We start from the raw sequence: 27105 nt of genomic DNA, 5'->3' as shown, positions 1-27105 counted from the left end.
TGGGTGAAAAAGATCCATGAACTTTGAAGAAAATGAAGTCTTAAGTGAAATTTTCAAAAGATACCAACTTTGAAGCTCCATATCTCTTAAATGGTTGATCTTTTGGAAAAAAATTATATGTGACAAAGTTGTTCATTGGATCAAAATCTACAACTTTCATGTTGGAAGTTTTTTTCAGTTTGTAGGTGAAATTTTGAGTTATTCCCTTCCAAAGTTTGAAAAAAAACCATGAAAAACACTTAGAAATTTTTCTAAGTATGGAAAGTCAAACTTTTGACTTTTTGATTCTTGATTGATTTTCTTGATTTTTCTTGATCAAATGACTTCATATATCATACATTGATGATTAAAAACTTCAAAAGTCATGGTTGACCAAAATTCTCCAAAAGTCAATGGTGATCTTGTACAGTTGACTTTTTCAAACGAATCGCGTTTCTGGAGATTTCAAATGAAACAGGCTATCCTCACCAAATGAATGGTATGAATGGATCATATTGAGGCATTAGAGGATATTGAGCCATGGTTTGAGTTGTGGCACCATGTCCTGATTAAAAAGTCAGTGGTTCAGTGAATTAGGTCAAAAACCCTAATTGTCGACCTGATGAAATTGATGACTGTGGATCTTGAATTGAGATGTAATTTCCATTGTATATTGTCATAGGGATTATTTGAGGATGATTGAAATCTTTGATTGGATTCCTGGGGGTTTTTAGGGTTTCCCAAATGTGATCCCTGATTTCAGTCCCTGATAGTTCAAAACCCTAATTCTGATGACTTGAAATTTCACTGTTGATCAATCCTTGTGTAGGAGATGTATTGAGCCAATAGATTAGGCTAAAATGATGTACTTGGGATGTGAGGTCATGTCCCCAAGTCATTATGTCAAATTCTGAGCAAAAGTCAGGAGTATGCTATCTTCAGTCAAAACCCTAATTTGGTTGATTCAGGGCCTTTGAGCTTGTTGAAATGAATCTCTGAGGACCAAATGTTGATTGTTGATGAAGATGATTCATTTGAGATGAAGGGGGAACAAAACCCTAATTGATTGTTACTTGTACTGATGAGTGATTTCCTGATTAAATCCTGCTGAGTCACAAGTAGCAAACACAAGCTATGCAATTTGTTAGGGATGCAAATGATGCATATGCAATGATATGAGGTGGTATCTTAGGTCAAAAATTGGGGTATGACAGTTAGTCACACACCCAGGCCGAGAAGACGCTGTTTTCAGTTTCCGCCATTTTCGCCTCCGAAAGAATAGCAACAGACGGAAACAAACTCCACATCAAGACTCTGCACATACTCTATAAATACCCTTCAAGAATTATTGAGAGGGTGACGAACCTTGACCTAGTGCCGTATTATTTTTCTTCTGCAATTTTATTCTCCCCCGAACCAATACTCTGCAATAGTTTTCCACCCCGGAACACTATTGCGTTTCAATTTCTTTCAAGCTCCAGATTTTAGTTTTAGATTCAGTTTATTTTCTGTAATTGATTTTGTTCCGGATCCAAGGATTGATACTTCAAGATTATTCATTACAGTCTAGCATTTTAATTCAGGTTCATTTAATAGCTTTAATTATTATTCTCTGTTTATGTTAATTTATCGAATTATGCCCGGAATATTATTTATTTGCTATGCTTATTCTGTTCCGTCTATTAAAATAATGTCCGGCTAAATACTTTTTATCGGTATGTAAGGTCACATAATCGAGGGAATCGAGTAACTCTATCGACGTATTTTATTAATTAAATTTATTTATCTGGTATTAATTTCTAATGCTTATTTTAACTGTTTTGTAATGAGAGTTAAAAAGAATAGAAGTTAGGATCAATAAAAACGAGAGTTTGAGATTTTAACTGGACAGTAGAAATTAAACATTAACTTTAAATACAGCGAGAGCGCTTTAAGATTAATTAGACTTCATCGATTTTCAAAAATCATCTTTAAACTTTATTTGATACAGCGAGAACGCTCACTTAGGTTTAATAATGAGATCGTAATCAATAAACATGAGAGTGTGAGAGGAAGGTTTTTAAACAAGTGATTTCTATAGAAAGAATATTTTAAATCACGATTCACGTCGATAGTTTACTAGATCCCCTACGTCCGACCATTACATACCGATAATATTACCGCTTATTTAATTTAATTATATTTCTTTTAATTCCCCGTCCGATCATAATAATCAAATATTAGCCTTAGGTTTACGTAGTAACGATTAACTACACTAGGTCGATTCTTAGTCCCTGTGGGTTCGATATCTTTTAAAACTACGCGATAGACTGTGCACTTGCAGTCATAATCACAGACATACCCCATTGCCGCGATCAAGTTTTTGGCGCCGTTGCCAGGGAGTAATTTAGTTGACAATCGTAATTAACTGTTACGTTATAGAGACTAAGGCAACTTAATTATTCTAATTCCCTTTGTGCATGCTAAGTACTCGCTCTCGAAGTGAAGACTTAATGCTGTCAATTCCCGAACCGGAGCGTTCTATATCTGTATCACGTCGATTACAATGTACTCGCACTCTTTTTCCTACTCCTACTTCTGAACCAGTTGAAGAATCAATCATGGGAGAACAACCGCGTCCTCTCAAATCTTACGCTATTCCTTCGCAAGCTGAACCACACAACAGCATTGCTGCTCCTGCTATTGAGGCAAACAATTTCGAGCTAAAACCATCATTGTTGTCAACTGTACAACAAAACCAAATTTCTGGAAATGCGACGGAAGATCCTAATCTTCATTTGTCAGTGTTCTTGCAATACGCAGACACTGTAAAGGCGAATAATGTCAGTGCGGAAGCTATCCGACTGCGCCTTTTTCCTTTTTCACTGAGGGATAGAGCTAGAGCTTGCCTCTAGTCTTTACCCTCCAATTCTGTCACGACCTGGAATGAACTTAGGAAAGTCTTCCTGGCACGTTATTTTCCACCTAGTAAGACCGCCATGCTAAGAGCCCAAATCAATGGGTTTAGACAAAAAGACAACGAATCGCTATTCGAAGCGTGGGAGAGATACAAAGACATGCTTAGACTCTGTCCACATCACGGATTAGAAGAATGGTTAATTATCCATACCTTCTACAATGGTCTCCTCTATAATACGAGACTTACAATCGACGCCACCTCAGGTGGCACACTGATGGACAAAGCGTATGCTGATGCCTATGCACTTATCGAGAGTATGGCTCAGAATCATTATCAATGGGGAAGCGAGAGAGCTCAATCATAGAAAACTTCTGGAGGCAAATCTTCAATGAAGAGTGGGATGTACGAGATAACTAGCCTCAACCGTGTTAACGCCAAAGTCAATGCCCTAACTCAGAAGATCGAAAACCTCACTGTAGCACCTGTAGCCGCCGTGGCTGCTGTTTCCCCAAATTGCGAAATATGCGGGATGTCTAGACATGCTGCCCCCGAGTGCCATCTTTTGGCAGGAGTTTCCCCTGAACCAGTAAACTATGCTCAAGGAAACCCCTACTCAAACACGTATAACCCAGGATGGAAGAATCAACCTAATTTCTCGTACAAGAACAATAATGCTTTGTACGCACCTGGTCAAGCACACCGTGTACCGCCTGGGTATCAAAAGGCACCATTCGCTGCTCTTAACGTCCCTAGGAAGTCTAACTTAGAAATAATGATGGAAAATTTCATAGCCACTCAAACTCAGACTAATAAGGATTTCATAAACCAGAACATGCACACTAATGAGCAAATCAAACAGTTAGCGACTAAAGTAGACGCGTTGGCCACTCACAACAAGATGCTCGAGACACAAATCTCTCAAGTGGCACAACAACAAGCACCTACTGCCACACCTGCTAGGACATTTCCAGGACAGCCACAACCAAACCCAAAAGAACATGCTCATGCTATTATTCTGCGAAGTGGTAGAGAGATGGACGAACCGATTGATCCTAGGCTTAAAAACCCTGCTATGTTCCAAAGCCCTAGTAAGACAACTGAGGAGGAAAGTAGACCCAAGGATAAACCAAGCAACCCGAAAGAGAAAGAGGACAAGGAAGGCGAGACGGAGGAGAAAGAAGCGCCATACATACCTCCACCACCTTATAAACCACCCATCCCGTACCCTCAAAGACTCGAGAAATCTAAAAACATAGGGCAGTTTAAGAAATTTGTCGAACTTCTTAAACAATTGAACATCATGATAACACGATTTTATATCGTATATTTAGCCTGAAATCCATAGATATTTATAGCATTTTCCGTTTATTATATTGATTTATTATGATATTACGCGAGTTTTTGCTTTGTTTCAGGTTTTACACTCTTATTATGACTATTTGTGAAAAGGAGAAGAAATGGAGCTAAAACGACCTCTATTTATGCCTGAATGATGAAAAATGGGTGCTGAAGTAAAAAGGGAGTGCAAATAAGGCCCAAATATGCTAAAGATGACCCAAAGCCCACAAAGGAACAAATCTGCACGTGGCCCAAACCATCCCAGCAGTTGGAGACGCACGTCTCCAACGTTCTCTATGCCACATCAGCAAAAGGGAGACGCACGTCTCCATGCCCCTATTTTTGCTCCACTTGAGACGCACGTCTCAAGTCGTTCAAAGCACTTCTTGAAGAAGCGGAGACGCACGTCTCCAAGTCTCAGTCAGAAAAGCTCCCTCAATTCACGGATTCCAACTGCAAAGCCTCGCCTATAAATAGAGGCAGATATTTCACTTCAATCTGTCCGATTTCCTGCTAACGAAGTGCTGCCGAAATTGTACCATGCATTATATTTTCTGCCTTCCTTTAATTCAAACAGTTATTTTCTCACAACGATTTCTACACCGGAAATTGTTGTGAACCTTTTATAAATCTAGCCTTACGTTAGATTTATCGCCTTTTATTTTCCTTGTTTTATTTTCCGTCCGTTTAAATTCCGAAGAACGATCCAGCCAACCTGTGGTGGAAGTTCAGTACTCGAAGATTCAGTTTCAATTTATTTAATTCAGGTTTAATATTTACTGCCTTTATTCATATATTTATTTGCATGATATATTATATGCCAATTAACATGCCTTTTATTATAAGCCAAATTAATTCATGCATGCTTAACTGTATTAATATGTCTGGCTAAATTACTAAGGTATCGGTATGTAAAGTAAGTTAACCGTAGGGATCCGAAATAAATTGGCTTAATTATGTTTTGTTAATTATCACCTGTTTTTGGTTCGTATGTCTAATTTAATTAGTAAGTCTTAAGAACAATAGAGCGAAAGTTTGAGATCTTAAGACAGTCAAAGGTTAAAATCAATAGAGCGAAAGTTTGAGATCTTTAACTGGATAGTAGACATAGGACATTAGTTTTAAGGATGGCGAAAGCGTATTAAAACTAATTAGAACTTATTTATTTTCAAAAATTGTTTTTACACCTGAGCGGGATGGCGAAAGCGTACGTTAGGGATATTAGCATGTTCCGAGTCAACAGAGCGAAAGTTTGAGATTAGGAGATTTAAATAGATAACAACTTCATAAAACAGGCATTTTATTAATTACGTTGTTTCCAAAAAGCTTTTCTAAAATCTAATGGGATGGCGAAAGCGTACATTAGGATTAGGATAGTAATCTAAATCAACAGAGCGAAAGTTTGAGACGAGGATTTTTAACCATTTGAATTAGTAAAGATTTTTAATCGAATTATGCAAAAGCCAATGGACCTTCGGATCACCTTAAGTTAAACGAAATACATGCTGATATCTGTCTTTTATTATATTCTTTATTTCTCACAATCACTTTCCCTTAGGAACAATCGAAAAATTAGTAGCCCTAGCTTTACATAGTAACCTTAGATAACGGTAGATCGATTCATAGTCCCTGTGGATTCGATATCTTTTAAAACTACACGACACGACTGTGCACTTGCAGTCATCAGATTAATAGACACGTAAAGTCGCGATCACATCACAATTCCGTTTACAGAAGCTATTACCCAAATGCCCTCATATGCTAAGTTCCTAAAAGAAATCCTATCGAATAAGAATAAATTAGAAGACAACGAGATTGTAACACTCACTGCCGAATGTAGCGCTATAATTCAAAATAAAATGCCACCTAAGCTGAAAGACCCAGGAAGTTTCTCCATACCTTGCAATATAGGGAAATTTGTCATAGACCAAGCTTTGTGCGACTTAGGAGCTAGTATTAGCCTAATGCATTTGTCCATTTGCGAGAAACTAAACATGGGAGATCTAAGACCAACCAAGATGTTAGTACAACTTGCAGACCGATCTGTCAAGTATCCTGTAGGTGTTCTTGAAAATGTACCCGTCCGCATCGGACAATTCTACATCCCTACGGATTTCATAATTATGGACATAAAGGAAGACGTCAATACTCCTATAATCTTAGGAAGACCTTTCCTAGCTACCGCTGGAGCCATTATAGACGTAAAGAAAGGAAAGTTGACATTCGAAGTAGGTGACGAGAAGGTCGAGTTTATTTTAACACAGTTCCTTCAAGCCCCAGCTATAGAGGACACATGTTATTTGGTGGATGTTATTGATGAATGTGTAAGAGAGATAGGATTATCAGAAGAATCTTACTCTGAGGTTATAAAGATTCCGATGCCCCTGATTTTCGAAGATGACAATTGGCATTCGGAATATCGAGACGATAGTTTAAGCGAATGCTTAGCATTAACACCCAACCCTATGTCGTTCCCTAAGAAACCAACCTTGTACCTTAAACCATTACCCAAGACTCTTAAGTATGAAGATCTAGACAATAAGCTCAAAAGACCAGTAATAGTCAACGCAGAGCTAGGAGCCACAGAGACCGAGAAACTATTACAAGTTTTAAGAAAGTATCCATCTGCGTTGGGATATAACATTGCTGATCTGAAAGGAATAAGTCCTTCCATATGTATGCATCGCATCATGTTGGAAGAAGATTGCAAAACCTCTAGGGAGCATTAAAGAAGGATTAACCCTATCCTGAGCACAGCAGTTAAAGATGAAGTTACCAAACTTCTTAATGCTGGAATTATATATCCAATCTCTGATAGTCAGTGGTTAAGTCCGGTCCATTGTGTACCAAAAAAGGGAGGCATAACTGTTGCACCCCAAAATTTGCCCATCTAATTTTATTTTTAATTGGCTTATTGCTTTGACATCAATTGCACCTTAGGCAAACAATAAAACCATGCATCTCATTGAACACATAATTAAAGGATCAAGGATCCTGGATTAGGGCTTTCTCTTATTTATATCATCAACTTTTGGCATCAAGAATTGGTTCATTATCTCTAAGTACGATATAAGCATCTTGGATTGAGTTACTTCCTAAGATTGGACTTGTTTAAAAGGGCTTTTATTATCATTTGAATTATTGGATCACGAGATTACATGGATTACGAGATATCATAGCCCAACATTCTTTGTTTATATCTCTTCAAGACGATAAAAAAAAGATTCAATTGGGACAAGAGGATTAATTTAAATATTTGGAACTTGTCGTTTGGATCCAAGCAATAATTTGAACATAATTCACTCAGTGTTCAAGAGTCGACATCGGAAAGGTCAATTACTTAAATTCTACTACAAAAAAAAAGATCCACTACAATATGCTCCAAAGTTTCATTGCACAGTAAACTATACAAAATAAATAATAGCCTATTGTTTCCAATCTCATGCTTCATCCTAAGTGACAATTGCTGATCTTCAAGCTTCCATATCCCCACAATGCTTCATGTAAAAATCTCCATGCTGAAATTATCTTCATGTCCATGCTAGACTCAGTTTTTCTTTTATAACCCATCAGCCTCCAAGAGTCAGCTAACGATCCATACCAGCATTCATCCAACATCATCCCAATACAAAGCTCACGAAGACTTGCAGCCATATTAAACCTTCACATCTGGAAAAGTTCAGCAAACCAAAGAAAATAAACCAGTTAGCAGCAATACTTAACCAAACAAGACCAGTCCCTAGAAAAAAATACAACATCAGCATATAACTAACTATCCATTTACTTTTTTAAGCTGACAGTTGCAACTAAATTTAACTATTTTTAAAGTAACTGTCAAACCAATTCCCTAACTATTTCACTCAACACTTAACCACCTCATAACAGAATTGAGAACTTGCAACTAACTGTCAAACAAAAGTTCTCTAACAGCTTCCTAACCGATTTTATAACAAACTTTCCTAACCTAACAGATTGGTAACCATTGGTAACTGAGATTCAATAGAGAAACCAGAATTTGTAACTAACCTTGGATACCCCTATATAACACCATCTTCATCATTCTTCAAGCTCTCCCACCACTTTTCCGCAAATCATCACAATCATTCTCAATCTTCTTCTTCAATTCACCATTCTCCTCCACAATCCTTCCATCACCATTTTCCACTTTCACCTTCATCTTCATCCACTCTTATCCTTCAATCGACCTCCATTGCATCATCTCCTTCACTCTTGAATCTTCTTCTTTCTCTCTTCATCTTCTTTACCTCTGAACCAAGCTCCAACCTCCATAATCGATCAACCTTCATCTTCTTCACCTGGATTCATCACCTTTAATCCGCAATCTCAATTAACAAAAACTTCCATCGATCCCTCTTCATTCATTCTACAGAAGAAGCAATAGAAAAGATAAAAAGAGGAAGCTGACATCGAAAAGAAAATCAGAGAGGAAAGAGTAACAAAAAAAATGAACCTGCACAATCTGAGAGAATCGTCACAGCAACTTTCATCATCAATCTTGCTCTTCTTCAATAATCTTCAAGAATAACTCCACTTCACGATAATCTTCACGGCAACTCCAAGAAATCATCAAACTCTATTCTTTTCTTCAGATCCTGCATCTTAACGCTTCAAATTAATCATCACCAACGCAGATACGAAAAGAAGAAGACGCGAAATCTGAAGGTGCGCAAGCAACGAAGGATACCTAATTGGAAGTTTTCCGTCACGTTTATTTCGTCAATTCGAGCTCTGAAGAAGCAGCGGACGTTTCTCCGACAAGTAATCCGATCCTTTTCATTCACCTCTATTGCTTGTCGTTGGTATTCGTGATTATTACTTTCAAGCAAAATCGGAGACGAGATTGAGTCGGAGAGGACGGCAAGGTTAAGACGTCCATCGCGCCGTCGTCGTCGTCGGTTCAGGAGAGGATCTCCGGCCGCCGCTCTGTAAGTTCTAAGTTCGTAAGAGTTAATTCGTCGCATCCCGAACCCTAATTCCCCCTTTTGTTTATTTTTATTTTTATTCTTAATTCTTAATTAAACCAGTAATTAGTTCTGAATGAATGATAATTGGATCTGAATCAATCCCTCTTGGGCCATGAAATTGCTCTTCACACCATCCCATAGGCCCGTCCTCTTTTTGGCCATAGAATCTGAATATGAAAACATCTCTTGGGCCTGATCCCAGTTCGCACCCCCTCTGGGTCCATATAACCTATTGGCAACAAAAAGCTCTGTAAACAAAAAATGCCTTTGGGCCAGACTTGGGCCCTGCGCCCAGATTCACTTATGCTCCATAATTTCAACATGCACCCCCTGGATTCACATAAAAAAAATTAACTAGCAATTTAGTATTTTACTTAGATTTTGTTATTTCTTTTAGATGATAAAAATACTAATTTTTCTACTATCATTTTTAGACTTTAATCCAATTTTTTGACATATAAAAATAATCACTAAAAATATTAGTTTTTAGGCTATTTGTTTTTTAGCCTTTTTTTCTTGACTTGTAATTCAATTTCTCTCATAAAAATCAACATAAAAATAATAGTACTTTTAATTCACTTTTGTGCTATATTTTGACTTGTTCAATTTCATGCTCTTGTACTATTTTCATATATCCTACTTATGACTTATAATCGTGACCTTATTTTCATGTCTCCTTTAATCCTAACCTTAGGTAGAAATCCCATTTCATATTAGGCTAGTTTTCACTTAGGCTAGTTTCTTTTCCTTTTCATATTTGACTTGTATTTTTTATGGGATTTAATTCAAGTATTTGTTAGATGTTTTAACTCTTCCTTATTAGATGTTTCACTTAGGCTAGTTTCTTTTCCTTTTCAACTTTAAAACATCTAATAAGGAAGAGTTAAAACATCTAACAAATACTTGAATTAAATCCCATAAAAAATACAAGTCAAATATGAAAAGGAAAAGAAACTAGCCTAAGTGAAAACTAGCCTAATATGAAATGGGATTTCTACCTAAGGTTAGGATTAAAGGAGACATGAAAATAAGGTCACGATTATAAGTCATAAGTAGGATATATGAAAATAGTACAAGAGCATGAAATTGAACAAGTCAAAATATAGCACAAAAGTGAATTAAAAGTACTATTATTTTTATGTTGATTTTTATGAGAGAAATTGAATTACAAGTCAAGAAAAAAAGGCTAAAAAACAAATAGCCTAAAAACTAATATTTTTAGTGATTATTTTTATATGTCAAAAAATTGGATTAAAGTCTAAAAATGATAGTAGAAAAATTAGTATTTTTATCATCTAAAAGAAATAACAAAATCTAAGTAAAATACTAAATTGCTAGTTAATTTTTTTTATGTGAATCCAGGGGGTGCATGTTGAAATTATGGAGCATAAGTGAATCTGGGCGCAGGGCCCAAGTCTGGCCCAAAGGCATTTTTTGTTTACAGAGCTTTTTGTTGCCAATAGGTTATATGGACCCAGAGGGGGTGCGAACTGGGATCAGGCCCAAGAGATGTTTTCATATTCAGATTCTATGGCCAAAAAGAGGACGGGCCTATGGGATGGTGTGAAGAGCAATTTCATGGCCCAAGAGGGATTGATTCAGATCCAATTATCATTCATTCAGAACTAATTACTGGTTTAATTAAGAATTAAGAATAAAAATAAAAATAAACAAAAGGGGGAATTAGGGTTCGGGATGCGACGAATTAACTCTTACGAACTTAGAACTTACAGAGCGGCGGCCGGAGATCCTCTCCTGAACCGACGACGACGACGGCGCGATGGACGTCTTAACCTTGCCGTCCTCTCCGACTCAATCTCGTCTCCGATTTTGCTTGAAAGTAATAATCACGAATACCAACGACAAGCAATAGAGGTGAATGAAAAGGATCGGATTACTTGTCGGAGAAACGTCCGCTGCTTCTTCAGAGCTCGAATTGACGAAATAAACGTGACGGAAAACTTCCAATTAGGTATCCTTCGTTGCTTGCGCACCTTCAGATTTCGCGTCTTCTTCTTTTCGTATCTGCGTTGGTGATGATTAATTTGAAGCGTTAAGATGCAGGATCTGAAGAAAAGAATAGAGTTTGATGATTTCTTGGAGTTGCCGTGAAGATTATCGTGAAGTGGAGTTATTCTTGAAGATTATTGAAGAAGAGCAAGATTGATGATGAAAGTTGCTGTGACGATTCTCTCAGATTGTGCAGGTTCATTTTTTTTGTTACTCTTTCCTCTCTGATTTTCTTTTCGATGTCAGCTTCCTCTTTTTATCTTTTCTATTGCTTCTTCTGCAGAATGAATGAAGAGGGATCGATGGAAGTTTTTGTTAATTGAGATTGCGGATTAAAGGTGATGAATCCAGGTGAAGAAGATGAAGGTTGATCGATTATGGAGGTTGGAGCTTGGTTCAGAGGTAAAGAAGATGAAGAGAGAAAGAAGAAGATTCAAGAGTGAAGGAGATGATGCAATGGAGGTCGATTGAAGGATAAGAGTGGATGAAGATGAAGGTGAAAGTGGAAAATGGTGATGGAAGGATTGTGGAGGAGAATGATGAATTGAAGAAGAAGATTGAGAATGATTGTGATGATTTGCGGAAAAGTGGTGGGAGAGCTTGAAGAATGATGAAGATGGTGTTATATAGGGGTATCCAAGGTTAGTTACAAATTCTGGTTTCTCTATTGAATCTCAGTTACCAATGGTTACCAATCTGTTAGGTTAGGAAAGTTTGTTATAAAATCGGTTAGGAAGCTGTTAGAGAACTTTTGTTTGACAGTTAGTTGCAAGTTCTCAATTCTGTTATGAGGTGGTTAAGTGTTGAGTGAAATAGTTAGGGAATTGGTTTGACAGTTACTTTAAAAATAGTTAAATTTAGTTGCAACTGTCAGCTTAAAAAAGTAAATGGATAGTTAGTTATATGCTGATGTTGTATTTTTTTCTAGGGACTGGTCTTGTTTGGTTAAGTATTGCTGCTAACTGGTTTATTTTCTTTGGTTTGCTGAACTTTTCCAGATGTGAAGGTTTAATATGGCTGCAAGTCTTCGTGAGCTTTGTATTGGGATGATGTTGGATGAATGCTGGTATGGATCGTTAGCTGACTCTTGGAGGCTGATGGGTTATAAAAGAAAAACTGAGTCTAGCATGGACATGAAGATAATTTCAGCATGGAGATTTTTACATGAAGCATTGTGGGGATATGGAAGCTTGAAGATCAGCAATTGTCACTTAGGATGAAGCATGAGATTGGAAACAATAGGCTATTATTTATTTTGTATAGTTTACTGTGCAATGAAACTTTGGAGCATATTGTAGTGGATCTTTTTTTTTGTAGTAGAATTTAAGCAATTGACCTTTCCGATGTCGACTCTTGAACACTGAGTGAATTATGTTCAAATTATTGCTTGGATCCAAACGACAAGTTCCAAATATTTAAATTAATCCTCTTGTCCCAATTGAATCTTTTTTTTTATCGTCTTGAAGAGATATAAACAAAGAATGTTGGGCTATGATATCTCGTAATCCATGTAATCTCGTGATCCAATAATTCAAATGATAATAAAAGCCCTTTTGAACAAGTCCAATCTTAGGAAGTAACTCAATCCAAGATGCTTATATCGTACTTAGAGATAATGAACCAATTCTTGATGCCAAAAGTTGATGATATAAATAAGAGAAAGCCCTAATCCAGGATCCTTGATCCTTTAATTATGTGTTCAATGAGATGCATGGTTTTATTGTTGGCCTAAGGTGCAAATGATGTCAAAGCAATAAGCCAATTAAAAATAAAATTAGATGGGCAAATTTTGGGGTGCAACAGCTGCCCCTATTTAATCATCTTAAACCTGAAGGTGAGATTGGCGCTAGCCTTTTGAACATTCAAGATAGAAGAAGATTAAATATCAATGGAACCTGAAAAATTTGCCTGATGAAAGATAGGATCCACCGGGGAAAAGGAATGGTGTCAACTCTACTGAGGAAGAACGTATCAACTCTGGATTGAACAAATTAACTCTGAGTTAGAAATGAAATATAACTCAACTCTGGGTTGAAGAAGAAAAGTGAGTCAACTTTGGGTCCAAGAATAAAGGGAATTCAACTCAGGGTTGGATAAGAGGTAAACATCAATTCTGGATTGAGAACGGAAATGGAACTCAGTATTAGTGGGACGGGTATCAACTCTGGGTTGAGACAAGGTAAGAACATCAACTCTGGGTTGAAAACAAGAGATAGACATCAACTCTGGGTTGAGAGAAAGCAATTCAACTCTGGGTTGAAAGGGGAAGGATGAACAATTAGAAATAACCGTCAACTCTGGGTTGAGTGGGAAAGAGAAATCAATTCTGGATTGAACAAGGGACAACCGTCAACTCTGGGTTGAGTGGGAAAAGCAAAAGATAACCGTCAACTCTGGGTTGAGTGGGAAAGGAGAAAAGATAACCGTCAACTCTGGGTTGAGTGGGAAAGGAGAAAAGATAACCGTCAACTCTGGGTTGAGTGGGAAAAAGAATCAATAAGAAATATCCGTCAACTCTGGATTGAAAGACAAAGAAACTAGAAACATCCGTCAACTCTGGGTTGAGAGGGAAAAGACAAGAGACAACCGTCAACTCTGGGTTGAGCGGGAAAGGAGAGGTCAATTCTGGATTGAACAAGGGATAACCACCAACTCTGGGTTGAGAGGGAAAGGAATCAATTCTGGATTGAATAAAGGGTAACCGTCAACTCTGGGTTGAGTGGGAAAAGGATAAAGGACAACCGTCAACTCTGGGTTGAGTGGGAAAAGACAAAAGATAACCGTCAACTCTGGGTTGAGTGGGAAAGAGAATAAAAGATAACCGTCAACTCTGGGTTGAGTGGGAAAGATAAAAGATAACCGTCAACTCTGGGTTGAGTGGGAAAAGACAAGAGATAACCGTCAACTCTGGGTGAGAGGGAAAGAGAATAAAAGATAACCGTCAACTCTAGGTTGAGTGGGAAAGAGAATAAAAGATAACCGTCAACTCTGGGTTGAGTGGGAAAAGACAAAAGATAACCATCAACTCTGGGTCGAGTGGGAAGATATAATTAACTCGGGGTTAAAAGATGAAAGGAGAATCAACTCTGGGTTGAACACAAAAAACGTCAACTCTGGGTTGAAGAAAGATGAACGTGATTGACTTTAGAAGATGACACCACAATGGTAACTCTGAGTAATCCAGTGGAATATCAATTGAATACTTTGTAGATACCTCATCTGATGAGTAACTTGGCTTATGCTTCGTATGCAATATTTAATTTGTTTGTGCACTTCTGGAGATGCAATGCTATGAGTTCTATATGCAGTGTACTAATGGGATGGTCAGGGTTTCTGCTTTTGTGGGAAATAGATTATAGATTCTAAAATATTAAAACAAATAGACAATAACAAACATTTTTATATTTACAACTATAAAACATAAACACAATAACAAACACATAGATCACAAAATTACAAATCAAACCATACTATGACTACAAATAACTATTGATCATCTTAGTAATAAGGAGACAATTAATAGGAAGTCCAAAATCAAGGACATCAAAACATTCACACATAATTCAAAGCAAGCGTCACACACTCATCCCAACCCAAAATATTTGTCCGAGGATTATTGCTCTGATACCAATTGTAACGTCCCAGATTTTCATCCAAGATATGACTTAGAAATTATCAATTATACTTGTTTGAACGAAAGTAAAATGGTTTAAAATGAAATACATTCAACTTCAATCCAAATTCCTAAGCGGAAAACCGCGCTTCTAATTAAATAAAAAAAATAATAAATAAATAACTTCAAAATTTAATGCGGACGATTTAATTACTACATAATATTGCTTAAAAGAAAATCTCTTTTTCCCCACGATCACACATAAGACAACATCACTCACTTTGAAGTCCTGCATCCATACCTAAAATATTGTTGTAAGGGTCAGTCACTCATGGCAAACTAAACCAAACAAGAATTAAAAATCAGACAAATATAAATACATATGTCATGTTCAAGAAAATTTAATAAGAGTACTCATCAACGATTACTAACAACAACACGGTCAACTTGAGACGGGATACACGTTCAAGAAAATCATAACTATCAACCATCCACGTTATGTCGGTCATATGCAAAATATGAATGCTCTTAAACTATATGATCCGGATATTTCAGCCCGCCACTAAGGCACCACAAAGAATTCATCTCATATCAATGAGGAAAATAACCTGCCACTAAGGCACCACACAGAATGCATATGCCATGTCATGCATGATGACAAATATAATTATAATTACCCGCCACTAAGGCATCCACACAGAAATTCTACCCGCCACTGAGGCAACAAAAATATAACACAATATTCATTCATGTGTATGTAGGATTTTCCTTTTCCGCCATAATATTTCACTATGTCATAGACATTTATCCTGATGATACTTCACATTACAACATATGTATTTATTGATCATTGACTTACAATAGCCACACACACAATAATTATGTACCACATTTGTATATTAATACACATGCATTCAAAAGCATCTAGCTACAACAATAGGTATACACTAAATTATTTACACTATCAGACATACATTTCAAGTAACTAGCAAGACAAATTTTAATAACGACCGATGTCACTTAATTTACTAACTTTAGATATATTACACTAATTTAATTTTAAAAAAACTTGCTTTAGTAATATTTACTTTCAAAGGACATAACTTTCCATTCTAGTTGAAATTTCTAGAACAAAATGTTAATTTCTAACATGCATATTCATTTCAATTTAGCTAACCAAATGACTATATATAAATCACGTGAAACCTATAATATTTACAACCACACAATATAAATCGAGTGAAATCTATAATATTTACAACCACACAATTGTACTATCCTCTCTTATTACTATCCTAGAACTATTTGATTAGCCTATGATGTTTAGCAACACATACAAAAATGCACCTATATGTTTCAAAACACAAAATTAATTAAACAAAGATCCATATCTATTTTTCGATTAGAGTTTTAATTTTAAATCTCTAAAACATTGAAATATATATATATAATATCTACCTAAGATCTAACTCAAGTCTAATTTAGAGTTACATGATAAAAAACCCTTACCTTAATGTTTTCATTGACACCACTTCAATTGATATTCTCACAGCAGCCACAAAACGAGATAAGCAAAATGTTGATGATGAACAACAAGGATAAAAATATTTTAACGCCAAATATACATTTCTTTTTGTTCGGTAAAAGGTTTATATGTGAACTCTATGGAGGTTTAGAGATGGAAGTTGAGAAAAAAATGAAACATCCGTGTAATTCTAAAAATTAGGAGTCAAGAGTATTGAGTTAGTGGAAGGACTTATTCAACTTGTAAATAGGAAGAGAGAGAGAGAGAGAAATTTGACCTAATCTAATTTCATAATAATAATAATAATAATAATAATATTATTATTATTATTGTTATTATTATTATTATTATTATTATTATTATTATTATGGATTAATATTTAAAAACTATTACCAATAAGTAATTTTTCTTAACTCCTCACGTCTCATTCTTCTATATTTTTTTATTCGTTTTATTTTTTTTCTTTCTTTTTAAAACTCCACCTTATCATTTTATTTTTTTAATTAAAAAAAATTCACATTAAAATTCTTTAATTATAAAAACAATAGAATAATAAATATAATAATATTAATTATTAAATATAATCAATATATTTATAAAATTAACTAAATAAAGGAGGTATAAGAATAATAATTTTAATATTATCGAATTATCAAAATAATTATATTAGAAGGGTTGAAACAAATAGCTAGAATAAATTGATAATAATAATACTTAATTAAGATATAGATATACACATAAAATAAATTATTCACTAAATTTTTTTTTGTAAAATGATAAATATGTATCGCGTATAAAATATCGGGATGTTACAGAAGTTTTGTTCCGAATGCTATGTATCTTTATTAGATGCAATATAAGTATGTTTGTTTGGTTAAGTCAAATTGTGACATCCCATCCTTTTGGTGAATAATTTTAAATGCACTCTGATTTTCGCTTATAATTGCGGGGTAGAATATGGGTGTTACACTTGACGCCTCAAAGTAAGTTTTAAGCACGAAGATCCTATTGATGTTGGTATAAAATTTCATCTTTAGATGGATCATCGAGAATACCATGCATAACCCTGTTAATATTTGTCTCCCCACGATATAATTGTAAATAAATTTGTACCCAATGATAAAAAATCTAACTCTGCTGATTCTCCTATGTTTGTTTTCACCAAGAGCTACCCGTAATTCTAAGTACCCCAATGATTGTATATCAGAGCCATCTAAACCTTATAGGTTTCCTTTGTTTTAAGGTGTAAAGGGTTTGTTCCACCCATCTTATTACTGTTTAACCTGGAATTTGAAAAACAAGCGCCAGTCCTCGAAAAACAACTAAGTTCTGGTTACTCGCAAGATCGACTAGATTGATCCTAGGACATGTGTTTAGTTTCAAGATTATGACATTTGTTTGGTATACATTATTTCAATTGTTTGTGGCTAACTCATGTGTAAAAGTAAAGTTTAAAGAAACAAAATAAAGACAGAAAAGTAAAGACTTTAACTTGAAGATAAGAAGAATTTAAAAGACTTTGGTAAGGATAAAACCGGTAAAAGATGGTAATTGAAATAAACTGTTGTGTATCATACATACATTCTTAGAAACTCGTTTGTCGATATATATTGGTACTTTGAGTATATTTGAGTGTTTGTACATAATTACACACTAAATCCTAACGCTAAGATTCTAATTTATAATAATTCGACCATAATGGTCTTTTCCTAACGGAATGCCACGTTTGTTGCTTGCATGCTCCTCGATCTCTAAGGCTTCCACACGTCCTTTTCAGATAAGATTGATCATTTGAATCTTCTCTCCTTTCGAGGCGCCAAACTAACCAACATGATCGTCGAAGCTATCCCTCTCGAATGCTCCAAAAATATTCTAAGTCTTTTTTTGTGTTTCGAGAATAATTCTCTTTGATTCCATTTAGCAAGATAAAAACCCTTCGTACACTTGATATTCCTAAAAAATTCCATAAGCTCCCACTACTACGGAAAAGAATTTAACAATGGTGGGGAAAGATATATAAACATGCAGGACCAGGCATTGTTATATAACGTGTGATAGTATATGCGACACTTTCAATCACAGCCCAGTGACCGTCGTAGTAAACAGGAAAGTGCACGCTCTTTAACAATGGTTATTCCTATTAAGCGTTGTGATATTATATATGAATAAATATCAATCGTATCATACCAGAATCAACACTACACCATTTTTGAATTGTTATTAAAACTTGTGTTATAAGTACACAATAAATTTGAACAGCTCGAGGTATGCAATCTTTCCAACTTCTAAAGAGAATAGAAAGCATATAGAATTAAAGAAACAATAATGAGCATCTTTAGTTTTTAATCTTCCAAGAGAAGAAGATGAAGAATCCGAAGGAACAATATAAAAGCGTAAGAACCAAAACACAAAACAACTTCATTCAAAGGAATCAACATGTGTTATCCTGCTCAAGCTACCAACAATGTTGAGAATCCAAATGTTGTTGTAAAGGATGCTGTGATGCAAAACCAGCCTGAGCCTCAAGATGTTGCTGTAGATGGTGTTGTGGTACAAAACCAGCATCAGATTCAAGATGTTGCTGAAGAAGGTGTTGTGTTTAGACTAATGAAAGCTCTCAGGGTGAGGAGAAGAAGAATAAGAAGAAGAAGAAGGTTGAGGCAAATAAATAATTTTTTCGATTCTGATGATGATGATAAGGGCGACTATTAATGGTCTAATTTTATCTCAGCGAGAGGGTTTAGATAAGATTATGGTTTTTGATTATATAATGAAGTTTTAATCTTTCTATTTAACTGTTTTAAGGTTATCAACTTAAACTATCAGCTTAAACTATCAACATAAACTACAAATTAGATAAACTAACAAACAAATAATTTTAATTGAAAATTCAACAGTTTGCGATGAACTTACTCGTAAGAAACCATCTTTTAGTTACATTCATGTCAAGTTCATCGCATCTTCAACTATTACATTTCATAACAAAGTAAATATTAAACATAAAACAAATAAGAATCAGTGTAAAATTTTCAAATTTCAAACCCTACTTCAACTATTACGTTTCATAACAAAGTAAATATTAAACATGAAGAGATAAGAAAACACAACAACTTCAAATTTCCAGAAAATCTCTGACTTCAATTTGTTCTTCAAATTTTTGTTCTTCTTCTTTGAATCTTCATACATAACCTTCAAATAGCCCACAACTTCTAACTCTGACTTCATATTACTCTGATCTTCATTTCCCAATTTTTCTCTCATGTCTTCATCCCATATGAACAAATTACATGTTTCATCACTCCTCCAAAATGGACATCTCCAAAAAAGCCTTCCTATATTATGCCCCTTCTTGCATTGGTACGAAATCATACGACTATCACAACCACATAAATTTCTAGATCTAGATTTTACAGTGGAAGAAGACATAGTAAAACCTTTGGACGAGTTTGTCTTCAAATGCAACATTTGAAACCAAATTGAACAACAACAATGAGTATGAGTGTCCCAACGATGTCGACAATGTTGGTGTTAGGGTTTGTTTATTTTTTCTGTGAAAAAATGGATACTTAGTATTTAACATATATAAAGAAGTGCCAGTGTATAACAACGATATTGAATAAGCGCGCATTAACGTAAAATGAATTAACTATTTGAGAAACCTGAGGATCGATCCCGAAAAATCTGGGTTATATCACCACGATTAGGTAGTTAACCGTAATTTTAACCTTAAATTTTTTAATAAAAAAATAAAAAACAATTGTTAGTGCATGAGTTTAGAAGTGTCACCACGGTTTTGTGGCGAACCGTAGTGATTTTGGCGTTGTTGTTTTCGTGTTTTGTAGTAGTGTCTGTTTTGAACCTTCATTCGAAGCAACTTATTTTTTCAACAATTTTCATTAATAATAATTTGAATACACCAATAACCATCAAGGAAAATTTGGTAAAATTATTTTTCTCTTTTTTATTTATCATATTTTTTTAATCTATATGAAAGTATGAAGTATAACACTTATTTTAGGATGGAGAGAGTAATTTATGATGTAAAATTATTTTATATTAACATTGGAGAGCATATCCTATTTTTTCTTTAAAAGTCGTTTTACTTGGCAAAGAAAGATAACTTCAAATTTATATAAAAAGTAGAAAAAGATAACTTCAAATTTATCCAAAAAAAACAGAAAACAATTTTTCTTTTGAGAAAGTAGCACCGGAACGAGATGAGGTCCCACACAAGATGTAGGAGGGGGCCAAGAGGGCCACACTTCAACTGATTTCTTAACCAACTCACGACGAGTGCGGAAACAGTGTAAGAACCACCACCAACACATGACGCATTACATTCCAAAGCAATATCCAAAAAGGAAATAATCGATTACCAATTTTCGATCAAATCAAAACGCGCGTTTCCGTTTTCTCACTCACCAAACAAAAACTAAAAAACGATAGAAAATCAGTGAAAAATCATTCACTATGGGAATTCCTCAAGCCATGGTCGCTCTCCGAGAAAGAGCATCGTTCGTGAAAGACTCTCTCCATCGAAGCCAAACCATCACCGATAACATGGTCTCCATTCTCGGCTCCTTCGATCACCGTCTCTCCGCCCTCGAAACCGCAATGCGTCCCACTCAGGTACTCTGACGGAAATAATGCGATAATGTGATTACGCGTGTGGTTTGAGTTGGATTGAAGTGTTTTTTTAGGTTTTCTTTTTGTTGTGTAAGGTTTGATTTGTTGTGTGATAGATAAAAACGCATTCGATTCGAAGTGCTCATGATAATATTGATAAGACTTTGAAAGCTGCGGAGGTGATTTTGACGCAGTTTGATCAGACACGCAAGGTATGTAAATCTGGTTTTGCTTCATTTTCAATTGATTTGGTGTTCCTGCAGCAGGTGGTTAAGTTTCTGTAACAAAATTTGATTGCTACTCTTTTGTGTCTTAAATTTCCATAACAATATGAAGTTCTAACCGAGAAAACGGTTCGTTACGGTAAAAACGGCTGCGACAAAATAGTATCGGAAGATGCTGATACTGATATCTTTATTCACGTTTTTGTAATAAAGAATGAAGTGTGGTTATTTCACACCACGACGGTAAAACCTTGTATGTAACAACGAACCAATAATTGTTCCAACCAACCAGAGTTCAAACTCGGTGCTTCCAGTTAATTCGACCTTAGTTGAAACACTTTAATCACATAAGTCTAACTAATTGATTAAATAGCTAGTCGTTTGTATTGTTCTAGAAGCACCGAATTGAGCTGTTTGCAAATTGTTAAACGTGAGAGAGGAATGATAACAACATACTTTATTTCCAAACTTTCACTATGAATGGATAAAATTCGGGTGGGGCCTGCTAAATCATGCCAGTCTTATTTTCCTAATTAGTGGATCAATTTTCCAAAGGAGTACAACCCACGTGAATTTTACTCAATCATGAAGAGTGTTGGAAATATATTATTAAAGAGTGTTGGTACTTGGTAGAGTTTCTTAATGTGAAAATATGAACTGGTGGAACTTTCATGTTTATGTCATATTTTCTTGTGTGTTTATTCTCTACTAGTCCAATGTCTATGTAATTCTGGTCTTGAAAACCTAAGGCACAGAAAAAAAATGTTGACTCCTTGTAATTGATAGGTTTTGAAATACTACATTTTTGTTGTTCTTCTATATGCTGCTCTAGTACACATGAAAGTGGTCTACTAAGTTTAATTTGTTTGTTAACTTTAAAACGAAATAAAATGAAAAGTTTTATCACTTAATGTAAGGAGCATGCTTGTAGACAAAATTGACACCATTGTTTTCCATATTGATGACCCTTCCACGACCTATTATACTAAATTTTGTTTTTAGGTATAAATTCAGTGTTGAACTTCAGATTAATGTTTTTACCATATTGGGCAACTGTATCTTTAATTGCATCTATAACTGAAATCTTATATACATATTGGATTTTTAATGATTATCGATCAAATTTGATTGTTAGGCGGAGGCTAAAATACTGCGAGGGCCTCATGAGGATCTAGAAAGCTATTTGGAAGCAGTTGATCAGCTTAGAGCTAATGTTCGTTTCTTCAGCAGCAAAAAGAGTTTCAAAAGCAGTGATGGTATCATCAACCATGCAAACAGCTTGCTTGCTAAAGCTATTTTAAAGCTAGAAGATGAATTTAAACATCTTTTGACAAATTACAGGTTTTTTCCAGTAGGCTTGTGTTTATGTATGCATTACATTTAACCTCTTCTTATCTTTGGATTTTCAGCCCTTTTAGACGCTATCTTAAGCATTTTATAGTCCTTCTTTCAGGTAGATTATCACTAGTGAGTTTATATGGTTTTGGATACCTAACAACTGCAACCTTAGTTTTCTCATTTAAATTATGTCTGTTGTAGTAATTTTCAAATCTTATATGTAGATAAATAGATTTTATTTGCATTTTTATATACTATTCATCGGCTCAACTTTTCCCATTTGAATTACTCCCTTGATCCAAGAGACCCGGTTGAATTCACATTTCAAGTTCATAAAATTAACTATTCTTCTCACTTTTTCAATGTTTTTTTCTTTAGCAATAATAACTAGGTTTTGCATCATATTTTTTCCTTTCTTGGAAGAACTAAATAACAAAGGGAAAGAAAGAAGTATTAAAGAAGAAAGAGTGTTGTCAAGGAATATTATAGAGTTTATTAAATGATTTTGTTTGAAGATTTTACTTCATCTATTGTACTCTTGGTGCTTTAACTTGGCCAGGAAGCCTTGAATGCAAAGGCTTGTTAACTTTCCTACCAAAGGTACAGAACATGATGGAGTTGATTAAATGATTTCATTTGAATATTTGACTTCATACATTGTACTCTTGGTGCTTTAATTTTTTCAGGAGCCTTAAATGCTTATTAACTTTTCTACTAAAAGTGCTGAACATGATTTTTTCCGCATGCAGCACAGTACAAACTTACCTATTACGAATTTTCCATTTAATGTATACTTATTAGATCTAGAACAGGAAAAACTTCTTGCATATTTGCTTTGCATTCATAAAAGTTTGCAGCTTCTTCAGATGAGTCTTGTTGTTTGTGCATATCTAATTGTAGATGCTCTCAAGGTTTCAGCAATGTTTTTCTGTCTGAAACCTTCAAATCCTCATGATATAAGTTTTAAAATATTGGCTTTTAATTTCAGCAAGCCTGTGGAACCTGATCGCCTTTTTGACTGCTTACCTAACTCTCTAAGGCCATCAGCTTCTGGGCAGCAGAGCGGTGGTGGTGGCAAAAACCATTCAGACAAACCAAGCATAGAAACTGTCACTTTCACTCTCCCAACTCTTATTCCCCCCAGAGTTATACCTCTGCTTTATGAATTAGCACAACAAATGGTTCAAGCAGGCCATCAACAACAGCTCTTTCGAATCTATACGTAACAACATTTTCTTCTCTCTTTAATATTTGATGACTAGGCTAAATTTTTTATGTACAGCTGGAGATATGAGATCAAGCGAAAGAAAATCTGCACATACATTCTTCCAAACTTACATTGATTTATGATAATTATATGTTTCATATTTATAGAGACACCCGTGCTGCAGTCCTGGAGCAAAGTCTAAGAAAGTTAGGTGTTGAGAGGTTGAGTAAGGAGGATGTTCAAAAAATGCAATGGGAGGTTTTGGAGGCAAAGATTGGAAACTGGATTCATTTCATGAGGATTTCTGTAAGGATGAATATGCATCTCCATTTTTTTTAATCTATTCTATTTCTGTGTCCTACGAATCACTATAAGTTTATTTGACCAGATCAAATTGTTGATTGTGGGGGAAAAGAAAATCTGTGATCAAATATTTGATGGTAATGAGTCTGTAAAAACTCAATGCTTTGCTGAGGCCACAGGCTGCAGTGTGGCAATGCTTCTTAGTTTTGGAGAGGCTGTTGCCAGAAGCAAGAGGTCACCTGAAAAACTATTTGTTCTTCTCGACATGTACGAGATAATGAGAGAACTTCAACCAGAGGTATTGTTCAGTTTAAACTTCTTGTCTTCGTTTCACGAGATTTACGCATATCCATTTAGCTTAGGGTTGAGATGATGCTTGTCAATTTGAAGAAGATTGTTATCTGAAGGATGCATGTCAATCCAAAGAAGCCTAAAGATAGTCTTCCTTAACTAGGCTTGGAGGCAAGGAAAAAGTTGAGGAAATAAAAACGTTTCTAAAATAATTATAGTTTTGATTGTAGGTTTGCGCTGTCACTTTTTGTATGAAAATTACAATTTTAAATAACTTCTATGCATAGCCAGCATCATTGTAGACCTGAACTTGGTTCCTTCTGTCATATGTATGCTCCATCTGTTTCTAATTATGAGGTCCTTTTAGAAATTTTGTTTTCCCTAAATATAAGACTCTTTGCAAATTTACTAGATACATTTATTATTCATTTTCCAAATATATACGTCATTAATACCACCAATTTGTAATAGTTAGACATAAAGTATAGACTTATTTTACTATTACTTTTCTTAGGATGCATAAATATATGAACAGTTCTTCAAAATAGGAACATATTATATAGATATTTACTTTGTATGTTATTATTGTACTATTTTCTTACTCTATTTTTTCTTTTTTGGGTGGGATTGGTACATGATTCAGATTCAGATACTGTTTGATAGTAAAGTTTGCGCTGAAATGCGGGAAGCTGCAATCAATTTGACCAAGCGGCTTGCTCAGACAGCCCAAGAAACCTTTGGTGACTTCGAGGAAGCAGTTGAAAAAGATGCTACCAAAACTGCTGTGCAAGATGGAACTGTCCACCCTCTAACCAGCTATGTCATCAATTACGTGAAATTTCTCTATGAGTGAGTAAAACTTATGAAGTTTCTCTGAATTTTCGTTAACTGGACTGTATTGTTTTTGTAAGTTTCTCTAAGACCATCAGCTTTAGGTTCTGAATATGGGTTCTGAATATGGTCAGTTATCAAGCAACTCTGAAGCAACTTTTTCAAGAGTTTGATCCTGGCGATCCAGAAGCTCAGTTAGCTTCTGTTACAACTAGGATTATGCAGGCTCTCCAGAATAACTTAGATGGAAAATCTAAACTATATAAGGACCCAGGACTAACCCAATTATTTCTTATGAACAATATCCATTACATAGTGAGATCTGTGAGAAGGTTGGTTGTATATTTTTTTCCTTTTCCGTAATGAAAGATCTTAAGTTGGAGATTCTATCTGGATTCAGCACAAATTTGCCTATTGTTACTTACAGGTCAGAGGCAAAGGACATGTTGGGGGATGACTGGGTACAAATACACAGAAGAATTGTGCAGCAACATGCAAATCAATATAAAAGGATCTCTTGGGCAAAGGTTAGTTTCCTTATATTTAATTCTCTATTCCCTTTTTGTGGCCGTGAAATTTTTTTCCACTTGACCCTTGCTTGATGTCTCAATGGCACATTGTTCTTAAATTGACAAGCTGCTTTTTTTGTAAATATGTACCAACTTCGGTATTGTATTTGTTATGCAATATATGGGTGTTAGTGATGTTAATCCAAATCGTATGATGAGGTTTTCATTGATAGCTAGCTGGTGTGATATGATCCTGCAGATCTTGCAGTGCCTCACTGTCCAAGGAACTAATTCATCTGGTGGAGGGGACAGCGGAATTTCAAGAACAGCAGTTAAAGACAGGTTCAAGACATTTAACGCTCAGTTTGAGGAGCTTCATCAGAGACAATCTCAGTGGACTGTTCCTGATAGTGAGTTGCGCGAATCACTTAGATTGGCTGTTGCCGAAGTTCTGTTGCCTGCCTATAGATCTTTCCTTAAACGTTTTGGGTAATATTTCTTATCTGTTTTCTAATTATCTTCTCACATATATTATTTTTATCCTCTCGTTGGTGACACATTATTTGATCTCTCAGGCCCATGATTGAGAATGGCAAAAATCCTCAAAAATACATCAGATACTCTCCTGAGAATCTTGAACAAATGCTCGGTGAATTTTTCGAAAGCAAGGCATGGAGTGAACAGAAGCGATAAAAATAGTTTCATAGATCACTGTGTGAATTTTTCAAAAGTGAGGCGTGGAGTGAACAGAAGCGGTGAAATTAGTATCATAGATCACTGTTTTGCAAATGTCTTTTTCTCCTTCCTATCTCCTTTTCTTCCTACTTGTTAGAGGGCGCTCAATTGGTAAATTGCCATCAAAAAGTTCAGGCAGGAGTTCTTTTTTACGGACTGGATCGTAGCCATGTGATATTTTGTTCATATGACATTTTTGACTGGACATATGTTCAATGATAATCACAATATAAACTGTCTTAATTGTTGATAATTCAAAATTTTCAAAAAAACAAAAAATATATTCAAAATGTATTTTATATTTTAATTAAGTCTAACTCAATTCTAAAACTTGTCAAGGAAAAAAAAAACTCAATCCTAAATATTAACCCAATGGGTGTGGGGATCGATAGAAATGGAACTTTGTAACAACTAATGGTTAGAAATATCGGAGAGATCGAATGGATCCAGGCTGAATCGCGAACGGAATCACTTTCTTTAAAAGTATTTCAAGCACACTCTCGATTGTCTTGGAGTTGGAACGGCCCGAATACCCAGGATAATTCAGCCTTACTCGAGTCTGCACAAGACCGGTGAAGAAACTCGAATGCAAGGAAGCTGTCTGGAAAATATATTAGAGGATAATGATTTTTGTGTGTTAATTCCGAAATAACAAACTGGTATTTATAGCCCATGCAAATGTTTGTTTCATA

The 27105-nt window shown here is 35.2% G+C and overlaps 2 protein-coding genes and 1 non-coding gene across 3 annotated transcripts; 2 read left to right on the top strand and 1 right to left on the bottom strand.

Moving 5' to 3' along the window:
* Positions 1 to 2957: 2957 nt before the first annotated feature.
* On the bottom strand, positions 2958 to 3064 carry LOC131639551 (small nucleolar RNA R71). The gene has a single exon (XR_009294985.1). It is a non-coding gene; the product is annotated as a small nucleolar RNA R71 (small nucleolar RNA).
* A 202-nt stretch (positions 3065 to 3266) lies between these two features.
* LOC131639549 (uncharacterized) lies at positions 3267 to 6945 on the top strand. Its single transcript, XM_058910040.1, has 2 exons — positions 3267 to 4199; positions 5983 to 6945. The coding sequence occupies exons 1-2, from the start codon at positions 3267 to 3269 to the stop codon at positions 6943 to 6945; spliced, it is 1896 nt and encodes a 631-aa protein (XP_058766023.1).
* Positions 6946 to 20538: 13593 nt separating this feature from the next.
* Positions 20539 to 26688, top strand: LOC131639543 (exocyst complex component EXO70A1). Its single transcript, XM_058910031.1, has 11 exons — positions 20539 to 20978; positions 21092 to 21187; positions 22335 to 22540; positions 23526 to 23759; positions 23912 to 24050; positions 24133 to 24345; positions 24982 to 25187; positions 25304 to 25501; positions 25597 to 25696; positions 25938 to 26167; positions 26254 to 26688. Exons 1-11 carry the CDS (start codon positions 20820 to 20822, stop codon positions 26369 to 26371), a joined length of 1899 nt encoding a protein of 632 aa, XP_058766014.1. The 5' UTR covers positions 20539 to 20819; the 3' UTR covers positions 26372 to 26688.
* The last annotated feature ends 417 nt before the right edge of the window (positions 26689 to 27105 follow it).

This window comes from Vicia villosa, unplaced genomic scaffold (genome assembly GCF_029867415.1).
Source record: "Vicia villosa cultivar HV-30 ecotype Madison, WI unplaced genomic scaffold, Vvil1.0 ctg.002685F_1_1, whole genome shotgun sequence".
In the NCBI taxonomy this organism is placed as follows: Eukaryota; Viridiplantae; Streptophyta; class Magnoliopsida; order Fabales; family Fabaceae; genus Vicia; species Vicia villosa.
The sequence above is the reverse complement of the archived record's forward strand: the minus strand, read 5'-3'. Positions and strand labels throughout refer to the sequence as shown.